Below are 16,520 nucleotides of genomic sequence, written 5' to 3'. Positions count from 1 at the left end.
TTACATAATTTGGAGTAAAGACAAGCATTTGTACTGCTGGCATTACTTCATTTCACCCCAGGTACTGATTTTGTTATAGAATTATCCTAGGAGTGCTTAAGAGTATGTTTGGGTAAATAAATGTAACTACATCTAGAGACAAAACTTAATAAACTCTTCTGGATGAGATAATACCATATGAAAGCAGTTTGGAATAACTGATCAGAAGAGTAATAACTATCATTAATACCATTTAGCAGAGGGATTCAAGGGGAAATGTTCAAAGCAAGCCCTTTGGGATGTGATTCTGCAGTAGTTTCTGATGAGGTGGAATGTTGGCTTGTCAGGTCAGTAGATGGCAAGAAGCCCTTTAAAAAAAAACCAAGCTGATCATTGTGAGGCAAGTTTGCTAGAGAGCACTTGGAAAAGCAACAGCCCTTTGGATAAGGATTACTTCAAGGGTTAACGCTTTTTGAAAATGTATTGCAAATTGTAATCCAAACCAATGAGCTTTAACTGATGTCCACGTCAAACTTTCTTTGAATCGTGAAGTGGGTAATGGTTTGCAAGCCATGGACTTTCTGAACCTCCATTATCCCTGATGGGAACCCAGACGCAGTACATTCATGGTGGTGGCATTTAGAAAACCTCAAGCATTTTCTCAGCATTCTGTGTCCCAAAGCAAAGACTAAATAGCCATTTGAGAACTATCTTTCTTTCCCCCTCGGCTTACACATTTGGTCAGTGTGTAGGTAGGGGTGTGGCAGAGGGAGTCTCATATTACAACATTAAGTTCCTTAAAGTTAAAGTTACTTCCAAAATGTTGGATTTGAGTTGATTTTCTAACATCTTTAAGTTTTCATGATACAGAGAATGAATTAGTTAAGTACGATAATTGTGGGTATTGAGACAGTGAAGGGAATATAGTCTTGTGACATTTCTGCCTGGACCTGGAATGAAACTATGGGGACATCACTTTCTTTCAACCTTGTGGAATTGCCTAGGCTCCTCTGAGAACGTTTCTCTTTATTTTTTTCCTGTCAGGACACGTTATAAGAATTAACATTAAATTGCCTGAATATGTGAAAAAAAAAACATGCTCTGCATTCTTATTCATGAAAATGAAAGAAGGATGCACCAGATTTGCGTGAGAACAGTTGTCTTGCTACCTAACTCTATATAACTAACAGTGTAGAGAGTGTGGTCAGAATTTTGCATGTAGTTGTCTTTGAGAAGAAGCCATGAATAATATAATAAACAAATCCAAGATGTTGAGGTAATATACTTTATCTATTGATCAAAACTTATTGGTTCTAACCTGCCTTGCAGTTGTCCTAGTAATATAACAGCCTTACAAGAAGCATTCATATCCAATTCTGTGGCTCTGAGCAGCTTCCCTACACTTGTAAAACCCTAGCATTCAACTTGAATTAACTAACCCTTGCCTTACAAGTTTCAGTGGAAGATGTCTAAGCATCTGTGTAAAGAGAATAAGTGAGAAGCAAAGGCTAAAATCTCTAGTTTTTAATTTTCTTGTATTCCTTTGTTGGGTTATTCAACAAATATTTAGTCACTGTTTGCTGTGTGTTCAGAATGTCTGGCACTCTGCTTAAGGAGCTGGCAATCCAGTGATGAGACACCCAGTGTGAAAAAAAGTTCAGAGACAAGTGAGCATTGAATAATTCAGGCTCTGGGAAACAATCTGGAAATAACTGTACTCACTCAACACATGTTATCATGCTGGGTAGTGGGATCTGAGGCTAGGAAGAAGCCTAACTCTTTCACTTACCACTGTATAACCACAGGCAAGATTTTTCACACTTCATGGTTTCAACTCCTTTTACTGTAAAATGAGTATAATAATACCTACCTCGCTGGGCACCCATAGTGATTAAATGAGATAATGCATGTGGAAGTACCTATCACAGTGGCTGTCACACAGCATATGCTTAACATTTAATTCCAGGTGCACGTCCCTCTGCAGGGAATAATGTGCTGTGCCAGGGTGCAAGGTTCCCATAACATTCAGCAGCATCATGAAGATACTAGATATAATATGAAATATTGTCTTCATCTTCCATAAAGTTATTGTCAGTTTGACAATAAATCCTCTTCTAGTTGTTTTATTTTAATCATGTGATGGATCCAGAGTGAAGAAGCAGAAAGAAAGAGTGAAGGGGGTGAAAGGGCAATTGACACATGAGTACAATATGAATAATTGGGACTTTTCAGGCTGAAATACAGAGGCCCAAGGGAGACAGAGTTGGAATCTTATGAACTCTCAGACAGAGCTAAATATGGATTTGTTCACCGTGTCCTGAAATATTAGGGTATACCCCTTGAAATATTAGCAAAAGCAATCTTAGCATGATAAAATGCAGGAAAGCACCCTTGAGAACATCTAGTTCAAATCCTTCATATTATAGATGAAGAAATTCTGGTCCATAGACAAGAGTTTCCCAAATTCTTACTCAATTGTTCATCAAGGGCTTACTGATCCCCTACTCTATATCAGACATCATTCCAGAAGACAGGGCAGGCAAGGTCTTTGCTCTTATGGATTATATTTTAATCAATAAAAAAGTAAATAAATGAAGAAGATGATTTCATGTGATGATAAATGAGATGAAGAAAAGTAAACCAATTAGTTTGATAGAAAGTGACTGTAGTTTTGGAGGGTCATGGAAGACCTCTCTAAGGATGTGACATTTTAGCTAAGGCCTAAATGATACAAAGGAATGGCCGTGAGACAAATAGGGAAGAGCATTCCAGGTGGAGAAAACAGCAAGTGCAAAGCCCAGTGGAACCAAATTGGCTTGCTGGAGGAACAGAAAGAAGGCCAAGTGCTGAGTGGTGGGGAGAGGAGTATGAGAAAAGTGACAGAAAAGGCAGAGAGCCAGATTCTGTACAGACTTGAAGACCAATGGAGTTTGGACTTCTAAGCATGATTGGAAGTTCCTGGAGAGATTTAAGCAGGGGAGTGGAATGCATAATGTAACTAACTTTTTAAAAATGTCACTCTGGCTGCTGTGCGGAGCCTGGATGGAAGGGAGGTCAGAGTGGAAGCAGGCAGAGAAGTAGGGAGTTCCAGTGTTTGTCCAGGTGAGAGATGGTGGTGGCTTGGGCCACGGAGGTGGCCATGGAAATACTGCTACTTGCTAGACTACAAATTCCAGGAAGGCTTGGAGCTGTCTCTTTTGTGCACTTTTATATTCCAAGCTTCTAGAACAGTGCCTGGAACGTAATACCTACTCAAAAAATATTAGTTGAATAAATGAGTGAATAGTTACTTTCTGAAGTTAGACTTGAATCAGGTTTAAGATAAGTAAAAGTCTAAGTTCTTCTCAGTTCATGTATGTTTGCCTTAATAGAGTTTAAAACAGTAAATGTTCTTTAGACCTTCTACTAAAATCGGTGCAATATTCTTAGCAAATGATGGCCCAAACCCTGGCATTAGCCAATGCATTCAGTGCAGCGTGAGGGCCAGTCCAGTGACGTCAATAAGTCTTACCCAGCAACCCCCCAACCCCCAGCCCCCCACCGCTGTCTTGAGCACGGCATTTAGTCTGTGTTTGTGGAATCTGTAATGCAAGGTTTGGTTTTCTCACAATCCTGCTATTAATTTAAGTGCAACTTGGAGATCCAAGAGGGGTAGGTGGCCCATGATAAATAATTGATGCTTTTGAGTTTCTCTACAGGAAAAGGAAAAGCCTAAGGGTAATTCTCTTTACTGCCTGCCATCTACCTCTGTTGAGGAAGGTGATACACAAGTTCCATTCCCCACTCTCTGTCCATCCACCCCTTTACTGCCTGTTCTGTCATTTTGCAGATCACACTCACTTAGCATTTCATTTGTGCCAGGACAGGTATATGGGCCTTACATGTATTAACTCACTTAATCCTCACAAAAACCCCATGAGGTATTGTTGTTACCCTTACCCCTACTTTATAGATGAGAAAACAGAGACACAGAGAGTTTTAAATCACACAGTTAATAAAGATCAGGGACAGCATTCAAACCAGTCAGTCTGACATTAATTTACCCTCTCAGTATTTTAATTTCCTCATTGGTAGAGTGAAATAAAATATCTACCTCACAGAGTTCTTGTAAAGATTAAATTAATTAATATAAGTAATCATGCCTGGTCTAGAATTAGCATCATATAAATCTTAGTTTTGACTAGCTTTCCAGTATTATTCCTATGGAGAAATTACGTTTCACATACATGATTTTTTGTGTGTGCAGGGTCACCTCTCTCACTTATGTCAAATACTGACTGAGTTGCTTCACAGCGATGAATGTAGAACTCATTCATTACCCCAGAAGTTGAGCAAATATGTATTGATTGATCCTGGGTCAGAGACCATGCTAGGCCCTGGGGCACCAAGAGGAATGAGACACAATACCTGTCCTCAAGGAGCTGACAGAGAGTGAAACCAACAGGAACATGACAAGCAATTCAATAGTTTGGCAAATATAGAGGTGACAATGGATGTTTTCCCAGGTGGTTTGGGTAAAAGGTATAAATAGATTAAGAAAGAAATAAGACAAGCCTAAGAAGACAGAAAGCCCTGAGGCCAGATGAGGGGCTGGCACTTAAACTCTTAGTTTGGCCTTGGTGTGTACAGCTCTTTTCTATGGCACCTTCCTTAGAATGATTAATCAGTAAGAAATGACTCGCTGTGATCTGAACCAGTACAGGAAGTATACATCCTTCATGTTACTTAGATTATTTTTTCCTTTTGTTGTGACTTTGTGTCACATGAGAATAAGCATTCAAGAAGATTACACAGGTCAATTTCTTTTTTTATATATTTATTTTTGGCTGTGTTGGGTCTTCGTTTCTGTGCGAGGGTTTTCTCTAGTTGTGGCAAGTGGGGGCCACTCTTCATCGCCGGTGCGCGGGCCTCTCACTGTTGCGGCCTTTCTTGTTGCGGAGCACAGGCTCCAGACGCACAGGCTCAGTAGTTGCGGCCCACGGGCTTAGTTGCTCCGCGGCATGTGGGACCTTCCCGGACCAGGGCTCGAACCCGTGTCCCCTGCATTGGCAGGCAGATTCTCAACCACTGTGCCACCAGGGAAGCCCAGGTCAATTTTTTAAATATAGAAAAGGTTGTCTTTTATTTTAGGTTGGTTCAATCACAGCCATTCAGGGAGATTAAATGGGCTTTATTATCTAGCTTGGCTTGAATGCTGGTGCCACTATTTCCTGCCACTCTTTGTTTTTGTTGTCTCCTGCTTGCATCACTTCCTTATCTGAGCTTCCCTTCCTCTAGACTTCCTTCTATGGTTTAACTTTACTATGATCAAAAGAACACATTTTTTCCATACACCTGCTTGCTTTTTTCTAATCTCTGCCCTTTCTGAGTCTTGGCTATGGGCTGAGCCAAAAAATAGCCTCTGATATCAGGGGCCATGACTGTCAAAAAACAATCTTTTCAGAAGAGCAAACAGGGAGAGGAGAGGCCAGGCCCTGGATTGTAAAGCTGCTGTTACAACCACTGAACAAGGGCTTTTGCATTCTTTACTTTGCCTCTTCCTGGCTGAGAACTCACAGTAGTTGTCCTAAAGCTTTCCCTAGAGCATGAGTGATAAGAAATCTGGACCTGGAAGTATCTATCACCTTTCTGGAGCAGGAAAACCAAAGGGCAACACTTTCCCAAGATGGTGAGTTTCCTTGGGGTTTCAGGGTTTGAAAGGTCCTTGCTTGGGACTGATCCTGTGTCTGCTATGACACTAACTCAGTGTTTACTCTCTGACTTGGACACAGTTCCCACCCTGTGCACTCATTTGTGCTTTTCTGTGTGTTGTGGTTGCTAGGCAATATAAAACAAAAATGTATTTGAATTCCTGTGTGGGAAGAAAACTTTAATGCTGCTTTGATCTCCTACAATTCAAATGACAAATCCACTTTTAAAGGATTCAGTGTAATTGAACAATTCGTTCTGGGATTTACTGGTGACTGAACCTGTGAGACTAGGATAGGGTGGGGGATTTGGGGAATATTTGGCAAGAGGTCCTTGAAGGCAAGAGTAGATGGTTGATAGAGATCAGGATGCTTAGCTGCCTGGAAGGCAGAATAAGGTGTAATAAAATGAGTCATGTACCGGAAGGTCAGCTAAGCAAACTGGTAAGTGTACAGAAACCAAGGAAATAAGAAAAGTGGAGAAAAAAATGTGAATTGAGATGAAAGGGAGGTGAGAACAGCCAAAAGAGGAATTGATGCCCTTGGCAAGAGGAGATGATAAGGGAACAATTTTGAGAAATTTGAGATTTTTCTTACAAGAAAATGGAAGCTGTAATTCCTGTTTTCTGGTCTGGGGAATTTGTTTGCTTTCAACATTTGTCTGACTGTTCTCAATCACATTTGAATACTCATTGTCACCTTTTTAATTGGGAGAAATCACTCTGAGCTTATATCAATTGCATTGTTTATTAATGGGGTTAATAGTACCCAGAGACAGTGAGGTAGGTCATGAGGCCATGGACTTTCGAATGAGGCATGAGTTCCCATCCCAGTTCTCCAGCTCCAGCCTGCTGGCCTCTGTAAATGAGGACAGCAATACCTGTGCAGCGTTGTGAGGATTATGACTGCAGAATCCTGGGAGAGGGTGGGTGCTCAATATATAGCATCTTCCCGTATTATTTGTTATTGCTATTATTTCACCTGAAGACAGGGAGATTGACCTGATTATGCTTTAAACCCCTTTTCAGTTTTTATAAGATTTCTCAATGATTTAATTCTGATGTGAGAATGATGAGTCTTTTGACCATACATTTTGTTTATTTATTTATTTTTGGCTGTGTTGGGTCTTCGTTGCTGCAGGTGGGCTTTCTCTCTAGTTGCAGCGAGCAGGGGCTACTCTTTGTTGTGGTGCACAAGCTTCTCACTGCAGTGGCTTCTCTTGTTGCTGAGCATGGGCTCTAGGTGCATGGGCTTCAGTAGTTGTGGCATGCAGGCTCAGTAGCTCTGGCTCTCAGGCTCTAGAGTGCAGGCTCAGTAGTTGTGGCACACAGGCTTAGTCGCTCTGCGGCATGTGGGGTCTTCCCAGACCAGGGATCGAACCCATGTCCCCTGCATTGACAGGTGGATTCTTTAACCACTGCACCACCAGGGAAGTCCTGACCATACATTTTGGTCAGGACTTCTCATCATTTACTGAGAAGATTTACTGAGAAGATATCTCCCAGATAATCTCATCTGTGTCCATTTTTAAAAATTGTGCATAACAAACTATCCCAAAGCCTAAAGGCTTAAAATGACTTCAATGTATTAGCTCACAATTCTAAGGGACAGCCGTTTGTTCTGGGCTCAGCTGGGTGGTTCTCCTAGTCTTGCCTGGGATCACTCATTTGGCTCCAGTCGTCTGGCAGCTGGATGGCATCTGGGTGGTCTAAGAAAGCTTCACTCACATCTCTGGCAATTGGTGATAGCACTCCGCTGGGTCCTCCTCTGCACATGAACACATCCTCCAGGAGGCTAGCCCTGGCTTCTTCAGACCAGAGAATCAAGATTCTGAGAGGGAGAGGGCAGAAGCTGCAAGGCTGCTTGAGGCCTAGGCTCAGAAGCCTCAGAATTTCACTTTATCATTTTCAATTGGTCTAAGCAAGCACAAGGCCAGCCCAGATTCAAGGAGGCAGAGGAGGAACAAAGTCACTCCATGAAGGAGTATACCTTCTGCCATGAAAGGAACCATGGACGCCTGCTTTGTAAACAACCTACCGTGTCTTTAACTCTCTTTCACAGGTGACAAAAACAAAGCCAAGGGAGTTAAATATTTGGCCAAGATCACCAGCTAGAACCTGACCCTCATTCAGTGCTCTTTCTACTATTTGATGGCAGCTCAAGAACAGGCCAGAGTTTGGTTCTCAGGGAGCAGACAAGTGGGGCCAAAGACTAGAAGTTAAAGAGACAACTGTGTATCACTTACTGAGCGCATTCTCAATGGTTAGTACATAATTAGTCATCAAAATAGAGATGAGGACAGAGACCTGCTCAGAAAAAGGTGGACAAAGAAAAGTGAGTAGCAAAGGTCGGCAAGGGCACAGTGGGGGAGTACAAGGAAGATGGGGAGATGGGTTCATTACTCAAGGATGGAAAACAAAGGAAAAGAAATTTAACATAGAAGGAGGAACCTCAGAGGACAAACTCATTCAGCAGGTGCTAGAATGGAAAAAGACAGCACAGGGCAGACTAAGATTCCTGTGAATGAAGAAAGAGCATTTTGACTTGGAGCAGAGGGCTGGGACTATGGCCCAGCAAGAAAAGACCTGATTTAGTTTAGTCAAGTTAATCAGCCTAGGGGTAGAACAAATTACATGTATAGACAGCAGTCCCTTGTGATATGTTGAGTCAAGCTGCACTAATGAAGCAAATAATCTGTGTACTGGTGATTTGTCTATATGTATGTTGTATGTCCTTTGTAACCTTGAGGTTATTCTCTTGGGTATAAAGTGGACTGTGTGCTCTAAATGACTGGCTGAATATATAACAAACCAAAATAGATGAGGAAGAGCCCCGTACAGGCTGGCCATGAACTTGGTTCAACTCCATTTGCAAGCAACTGTTATCTCTCTCAGACTAAGGCTAGCTGAAACTTAAAATATTGTCTTTTTAAGTTTCACACATCAAGTTACCCCTGCTTTATGTTCAGTTTTTTTTTTCTATTTTGCTAATGTTGAGCTAATTTGATGTGTTTTTTTTTTTAAGTAAATAAGTGAGTTTTAACCACTGGTTTTACAATTGGTGTGCTCCTTTTAGTACAAGAAGCTCAGTCAACCATTACAAGTATACAGACTGTATTTTATAGTGCACAGGGCTTATGGGTATATAAAGCTTAAGGCGGTAAATTACTGATGCCTAGAGTAATACCTAGAGTAGACTTTTATGTCATTCATAGTTTCCCTTCCTGGGTTATCCTTACTTCAAGGGCCAGAACTATTTATGTTTACTTATTTAGTAATACGTAAACACAATGCTATTTTTTACTACCTTACCCTTGAATTTTCTCACTCTTGGCTGTACATGTTCACCCACTTCCCTGACAACCTTGGAATACTTCTGCTTTAAAAGCCACTGGATTTCTTCAAAATCTTGCCCTTTCATGTATCTACATATAACCACTATATGGTTTTGTTTTGTTTTGTTTTTTGCGGTACGCGGGCCTCTCACTGCTGTGGCCTCTCCCGTTGCGGAGCACAGGCTCCGGACGCGCAGGCTCAGCGGCCATGGCTCACGGGCCCAGCCGCTCCGCAGCATGTGGGATCCTCCCGGACAGGGGCACGAACCCGTGTCCCCCGCATCGGCAGGCGGACTCTCAACCACTGCACCACCAGGGAAGCCCCACTATATGGTTTTATATATAGTGACAGTAGTTAATAACACTGTATTGAATATTTCAAAGTTGCTAAGAGAGTAGAGATCTTAAAAGTCCTCATCACAAGAAAAAAAGTTTGTAACTATGTGTGGTGACGGATGTTAACTAGACTTATTGTGGTGATCATTTCACAGTATATACAAATATTGAATCATTATGTTGTACCCCTGAAACTAATGTTGTAAAATTTAAAAAAGTTTTTAAAATTAAATAATAATGTCAATTATACCTCAATAAATTGAGGTATAAGACATTTCATTTCTCATTGTCTTCAGGAGACAAATATTAGCATAAACTACAGATTAATTTTGTTTTAATCTACTCTACTCAGAATGAGGTTTATATGGCTCAACATTCAAATTTTAATCAGAATAGAAGAAACCTGGGGGAAATAACTAAAGCAAATAAGAAAAATAGTTCATATTTTTATTAAACATGCCACATTCCAGTGAAAAACTCTGAGGAATTGATTTATAAATTTATCAACTGTACAATTGCCAAAATACAACATATAATTAGTAAACATATGGGAAAGTGTTCAAACTTCACTTATCAAAGATATGTAGCATTTTTTTTAAGAAAACAAAAATTCTTAAAAAATAGCCGCCACAATTCTAAACATGTACCTTGCAAGTATTAAATTCAGAAAATAAAAATACTCAAAATAATAATATTTAGTCTTCCAAGGATGCCCACTGGCAGTCTTGTACATTGCTGGCATGAGTAATATTGCTACAGCCATTTTGAGAAGCACTTTGGTAGTGGTAGAAAGAGTCACAAAAACATTTTGACTCTTTGGTCCTATAATCCTACTTCAGTATCTGTCAGGGGTACTGTAAAAATAGAAAATGTGCAGTGATGTTCATTAAGCAATACTTATAAGGGAAAATCACAATGTTCTGCACCAGAGGAATAGTAAATAAATTATGGAAATCCTAGTTGTTGGAGTATTATGCAAATATTTAATGATTGCTCCAAAGATAAGTAATGTTGAAGGTGTCTTATATATAACCTTTTTGAAGATTATACATGCATTATGTGAATGAATGGCATCTTCTATGCACCTATGGAAATTAGGAATTGAGGAATCTTCCTTGATATGTCTCTGTCCCTAACCCTCCAAAGTCATTTAATCATTTGGTGGACAATTTCACCCGCTAAGTAGCTCTGAATACTTTCTACTTTTCTTCCACTTCATCACCACCATCCATGTCCAAGCAAACACCTCTCTCTCTCCTACACCCTATAAGTACCCTGACCACTCTCTCTTGTTCCCCACTGGAATCTTTTCTCCACCTGCTGCTAGGATGATCTTTTGTAAAAAAAAATTTATTGAGGTATAATTGACATTATTATTTAATTTTAAAAACTTTTTTTTATTTTACAACATTAGTTTCAGGGGTACAACATAATGATTCAATATTTGTATAATACTGTGAAATGATCACCACAATAAGTCTAGTTAACATCCGTCACCACACATAGTTACAAACTTTTTTTCTTGTGATGAGGACTTTTAAGATCTCTACTCTCTTAGCAACTTTGAAATATTCAATACAGTGTTATTAACTACTGTCACTATGCGTACATTACATCCCCATGACTTAATTATTTTATAACTGGAATTTTGTACCTTTTGACCCCCTTTACCCATTTGTCCCATTTCTGTCACCCACTCCCCTCACACCTCTGGCAATCACCAATCTTTTCTCTGTATCTATCAACTTGTTTTTGTTGTTTAAATTTCACATATAAGTGAGGTCATATCGTATTTGTCTTTCTCTGACTTATTTCAATTAGCATAATGCCCTCAAGGTCCATCCATGTTGTCGCAAATGGCATTTCATTCTTTTTATGGCTGAATAGTATTTCATTATATATATGTATGTATAAAGCCACATCTTCTTTATCCATTCATTCATTGATGGACACTTAGGTTGTATCCATATCTTGGCTATTGAAAATAATACTGCAGTGAATACAGGAGTGCACATATGTTTTTGAATTAGTGTTCTCATTTTCTTCAGATAAATACCCAGTAGTGGGATTGCTGGGTCATATGGTGGTTCTATTTTTAGTTTTTTAAGGAACCTCCATACTGTTCTCCATAGGGACTGCACCAAACTGCATTCCCACAAACAGTATATGAGGGCTCCCTTTTCTCCACATCTTTGCTAACATGTTATTTCTTGTCTTTTTGATAATAGCCATTCTGACAGGTATGAAGTGATAGCTCATTGTGGTTTTATTTGCATTTCCCTGATAATTAGTGATATTGACTATATTTTCATGTGCCTGTTGGCCATCTGTCTGTCTTCTTTGGAAAAATGTCTATTCAGATCCTCTGCCCAAATCAGATAGTTTGCTTTTTTGCCACTGAGTTTTATGAGTTATTTATATATTTTGATAATTAACCCCTCATCAGATAATATGATTTGCAAATACTTTCTCCCATTCAGTAGGTTACCTTTTCATTTTGTTGGGTTCCTTTGCTGTGCAGAAGCTTTTTAGCCTAGGATGATCTTTTAAAAGTACAAATCTGATGTGTCATGCTCCTGCCCAGTCATCAATGCTTTCTCGTTGCTCCAAGACTAAAGGTCCAACTGCTTAACCTAAGCCCCAGTGTTGCATGATCTAGCAGCTGCCTTTCTGCTCTCCCCTTCAGTTATTCTTCTCCACTGCCACATCCCAGCCAGGCCAGCCTCGTTTCAGGTCCTTGCTTCTTGCCTTGGGGGCACTTACTCTGTAGCTGCTACCCCTCTGCCTGGAAAGCTCTCTCCCAGAACCGTCTACCCACTACCTTTTGCTTCATCCTTCATCCTTCAGGCCGTATGTCATCTACTTAGGGAAATATTTGCTTCTGCCTCATATAAGCAGGGCCCCTTGTTATATGCTCTCATAACACCTGTTTAATTTTTTTATTGTTTGCCCCCACTCCTACCCCAGCAGAATGTAAATTCCATGAGGGCAAGGACTTGACTTGTTCACTGCTCATTGCCCAGAGTTCAAACGTGTTGAATGAAGAAATCATACTTAACACTCTTTGTTATCTTATATTTGTATAATTATTGGACTCATATCTGTCTCTCTCATTAGGCGGTAAGCTCTCTAGGATAGTAGCTATATCAGCTCTTGCCATTGTATCCCTGCATCTTCTCTGCAGGAGGCTTTCCGCAAGTATATATTTAATACATTTTATTACAACCATGTGAAAAGTGCAGAGGAAAAGATCACATCAAAAGGGCAGTACTGATTGCATTAGGATTGTGAAAATATGACTGATTTTTTTCTCTATCTACAAGAAACATTACAATGTAAAATGATAATATAAATAAAAACTCACATTAAAAAGAAACATATATTGTACTTATTGAATAAACATAATTTTACAAAAATTAAAAATGGAATTGATACCTGTAATTACTCTGTTCTAAGAGACCAGGTGTTTGATTTTTTTCCCTAGTGTGTCTAAATGGGTGCATCATTTTCACACAGCTATAAGCATAGATAAAATGTTGTACTTTGTTTTTTCTGCTTCATGTTATGTCACATGCTACATTGCCTGAGTAATTATTTTTAGCAACTGCATAATGTTCAGTTAAATTCATGTATTTTGTGGGGGATGGGGAGTGGGAGGGTATTTCTTTAAGATATATGTCCTAGAGTAGAATTCACACTGTCTTGAGTATTCACATAGTGGTACAGATTTCTGACTTCATTGGCCAAATGTTGAAAAGAAACAGGCAGTGATGGGCTTCCCTGGTGGCGCAGTGGTTGAGAGTCCGCCTGCCGATGCAGGGGACACGGGTTCGTGCCCCGGTCTGGGAAGATCCCACATGCCGCGGAGCGGCTGGGCCCGTGAGCCATGGCCGCTGAGCCTGCGCGTCCGGAGCCTGTGCTCCGCAACGGGGGAGGCCACAACAGTGAGAGGCCCGCGTACCGCAAAAAAAAAAAAAAAAAAAAAAGAAACAGGCAGTGATGGATTTGAGTGCAAGTGTGGAATGAGTGCTTGAGATGAAATTAAATGAAGTGTGATTATTTTAAAAGAGAGTCAATATTATATGGAGGCTTTAGAAAAAAATAATAAAGTTACGTTTATTAGAGAGTTACTAAGTCGGGTAGCTTGACTGTCCTCTGAAATGAGAAGGATGTGTTGAGAAGTGGGCAGGGATGCTGCTGAATGTTGGGGTCTGATAATTAGGAAGGGTTTTTGAGGAACTAGAGGTGATGTACAAATGTGGCACATTAGGGAATTTCCTGGAGGTCCAGTGGTTAGGGCTTAGCAATTTCACTGCCTGGGGCCCGGGTTCGATCCCTGGCTGGGAAACTAAGATCCTGCAAGCTGCGAGGTGTGCCCCCCCCAAAAAAATATATATATATGTATATATATATGACACTAATAAATGAGGTAGTAATAAGTTGGAGGCAGCCAGTACTGGTTAGAAGCAGGTACTTGTGGTCTCTTAGTCTGTTAGTAAGAATAGTAGCAATAGAGACAGGAGTGACCAGGTGTCAGAGGGACGGCAATGGCAAAATGGGAGGCACCAATGCAAATTATGTGGACTAGACATGATGACTGTTGCGTAATGCTTTTCAAAATGCAAGTCTGGGCAGAATGGCCTCTGGCTTCCCTCTTGATTATTTTATAAAATGACAGTATCATAGCCCCAAGCAGGAGCCTGACTTACAATCATCACAGTTCGTTGCCTTTAACCCCAAATTAGCCATTCTGCAGCTGTCTTGCTCACCACTTTCTTAGGAATACAAACTCTCTAACACTTGTGCTTCACAGAGGGCCCTGGATAAAGGGCAACTGCAGAGTCACATGAACTTCTTTCCAAAACAGCAGAACTTCTCGAGCTTGGGGCCCAACAACAAGCCTGGCTTTTTCATCAGAGCTTTGTCAAGCTGACCACTTGATGAAATTTGTCATTATGTTCTTCAGACTCCCCTTTCTGCTTTATTTGCCTCAGTCCAGGGCAGTCTCCCTCTGGATTAAATATTCTCTCATTTCCAAACAGTTCTAGGGTCCTCCTGAAATGGAGCAAATGATCGGCTTTAAAAATAAAAAATCACAACTGATGATTTAACTAAGGACTTAGAGCAGCATTTTCATTTGAAAGAAGACTAAGCAGGTAAGGGCAGGGGAGAAAGAAAAAGAAATAATGGCAGGATTTCAGTTCTGGCATTCTGGAAGTGTGGGTCAGACACATTTGTGCTTTGGATGACCTTTCCTATCCATCTCAAATCATACTGCCCTTAACTACTGAGCATTAGCCATGTCCTCATTCATGGGCTTTTGTGTTTGTGTGTTTAAAGAATTACATTATCTAAGACCGTTACATTCAACAATTTCTTTTCTGCATGTAAGCTTTTCTCTTTGACCACTGAATGGGCAAGTAAGGCCCTATCTGTTATATTCACCATTGAATCCCCATTGCCTTCACGGGACCTGTTACATAAGCATAGCTCAATAAACATCTAATCATTAATGAATGAATGAATGAGTAATCAGAACTAGAATATTCTAGTTTCCCCATGTCATTAAAATATCTATCATTCAGTTGCATTATTAGGTCAGGTTTGCACAATGCTCAACCCACATTGTCCTCAGCAACTTGATTATTTCAACTACTAGCAGACACTTTTAGATTCTCATCGAATTTATGTGATCACAGCCAAAATACATCCATGGTGGTGAAGAGGAAACTCCGACTAGAGCCAATTTTTCCCCTGGACTTATAGTTTATGCAACTCCTCCACTAGGTAAAGTTTGACCCATCACATGAGTTTGCACTTCATGCGAAGAAATTTAAAGCATGCATTGATATTTTTGTTTTATTTCAGGAAACTCCAGAAGACAAAGAGGGATATCAGATGGCTTCAAGGAGTAACTGGTAAATGGTTTGAAGAAGTTCAAAGGAAAAAGTTTTGCAATGAAACAGATGTTAGCCAAATGTTAAAACAACCAGTTACATACAGACTGAGAAAGGGGATGGCAGAAAATGGTGAGCTCTTAGGGCACCTCATTGTAGATAAAGGCTCAGTGGGATCTCCAATTTAACCAATCCACGTTCAGGACTATTTTTAAATCATAAGGGGCAAAATTCACAATAAAAAGAGTGAACTGAAAATGGACTGTACTGTCTTGAGGGTATGTTTTTAGAGTCAGGCAAGATAGCACAATGGTTAAGAACACAGGCATCAGTATCAAAAAGGGCCTGGATTCAAATCTCCACTCTGTATGTCTCTATATTCTCTATTCTATCAGAATTCATGTGACTCTGTTCAAGTTACTTATTCTTATTCTCTATAAGCCTCAATTTTCTCATCTTTAAATGGGAATGATAATACCTACTTCACAAGGTGGTTGTGAGAATTAAATAAAATAATACGTATAAAGTACTGAACTCTAATACAGTAAGCATGTAAATAAATGGGATGATGATGCACAAGGAGGGGGAGACAGAGGAAGGGAGGGAAAGGAGAACAGGACATGAGGGGGGTTAGGAGGGGGAAGGTGGTAGAGAAGCTGCCACCCTTCTGGTACTTTGGTAACTTAAACCCCATAAATGAGGTCAAACAAATGCCTTCCTTGGACATTCTAACTTTGTGACTACCATCATGTCTCTCACCTTCACCAATCGCTTATTTTTTAATCTGTAATTGAGGATAATAAAAACTGCTTTCTCAGGACTATTTGGGAATAACAAAGTGCATTAGAAATTTTAAGTAGTGGAACAGTGTAAAGTATCTCTCTACTGATAGAGTCACATTGACTGCTTTTGTTATATGTTACTAACATTAGTAACATTGAGAAACATGTAACAATATATCTAAACTTATATATTGGAAATATTTTGCAACTCCCATAAAAAAGAAATCTATCTAAAAAGTTCACAATTCAGATTTTTAGATTAACCCCATATATACCATGATGAATTTCCCCTTACCTTGAATTCCTCATTTAAAAACTCAGCATGTCCAAAAGTATTACAGCATGATGGAACTGGTATATGTTGAGCATGCCTTAGAATTTTTAATACTCATATATAACATCATATATTATCTATACATATATATTATACATATTTATATTACATGCATACCCACATATAAACCGTATATGTAGCAAATACATGTGCACAGAGATTTTAATGGGA

General features: G+C 39.8%; 1 protein-coding gene across 11 annotated transcripts in view; it reads left to right on the top strand.

The window, feature by feature from the left end:
• EXPH5 (exophilin 5) overlaps positions 1-16,520 on the top strand; it is a 67,373-nt gene that overhangs the window by 24,439 nt on the left and 26,414 nt on the right. For 3 of the 11 annotated variants that reach the window (XM_082626361.1, XM_082626356.1, XM_082626357.1), the window contains one exon: positions 15,205-15,365. The exons of 1 other annotated variant lie outside the window; for it this stretch is intronic. In XM_082626361.1, the coding sequence (XP_082482487.1) occupies positions 15,205-15,365 (161 nt within the window). Of the gene's footprint in view, positions 1-14,378; positions 14,493-15,035; positions 15,124-15,204; positions 15,366-16,520 lie in introns of all 11 variants that reach the window. 7 more of the 11 variants (XM_082626365.1, XM_082626364.1, XM_082626366.1 and 4 more) reach the window with 5 other exon arrangements.

This window comes from Mesoplodon mirus (genome assembly GCF_964341445.2).
Source record: "Mesoplodon mirus genome assembly, chromosome: 7".
Lineage (NCBI taxonomy): Eukaryota > Metazoa > Chordata > Mammalia > Artiodactyla > Ziphiidae > Mesoplodon > Mesoplodon mirus.
The sequence above is the reverse complement of the archived record's forward strand: the minus strand, read 5'-3'. Positions and strand labels throughout refer to the sequence as shown.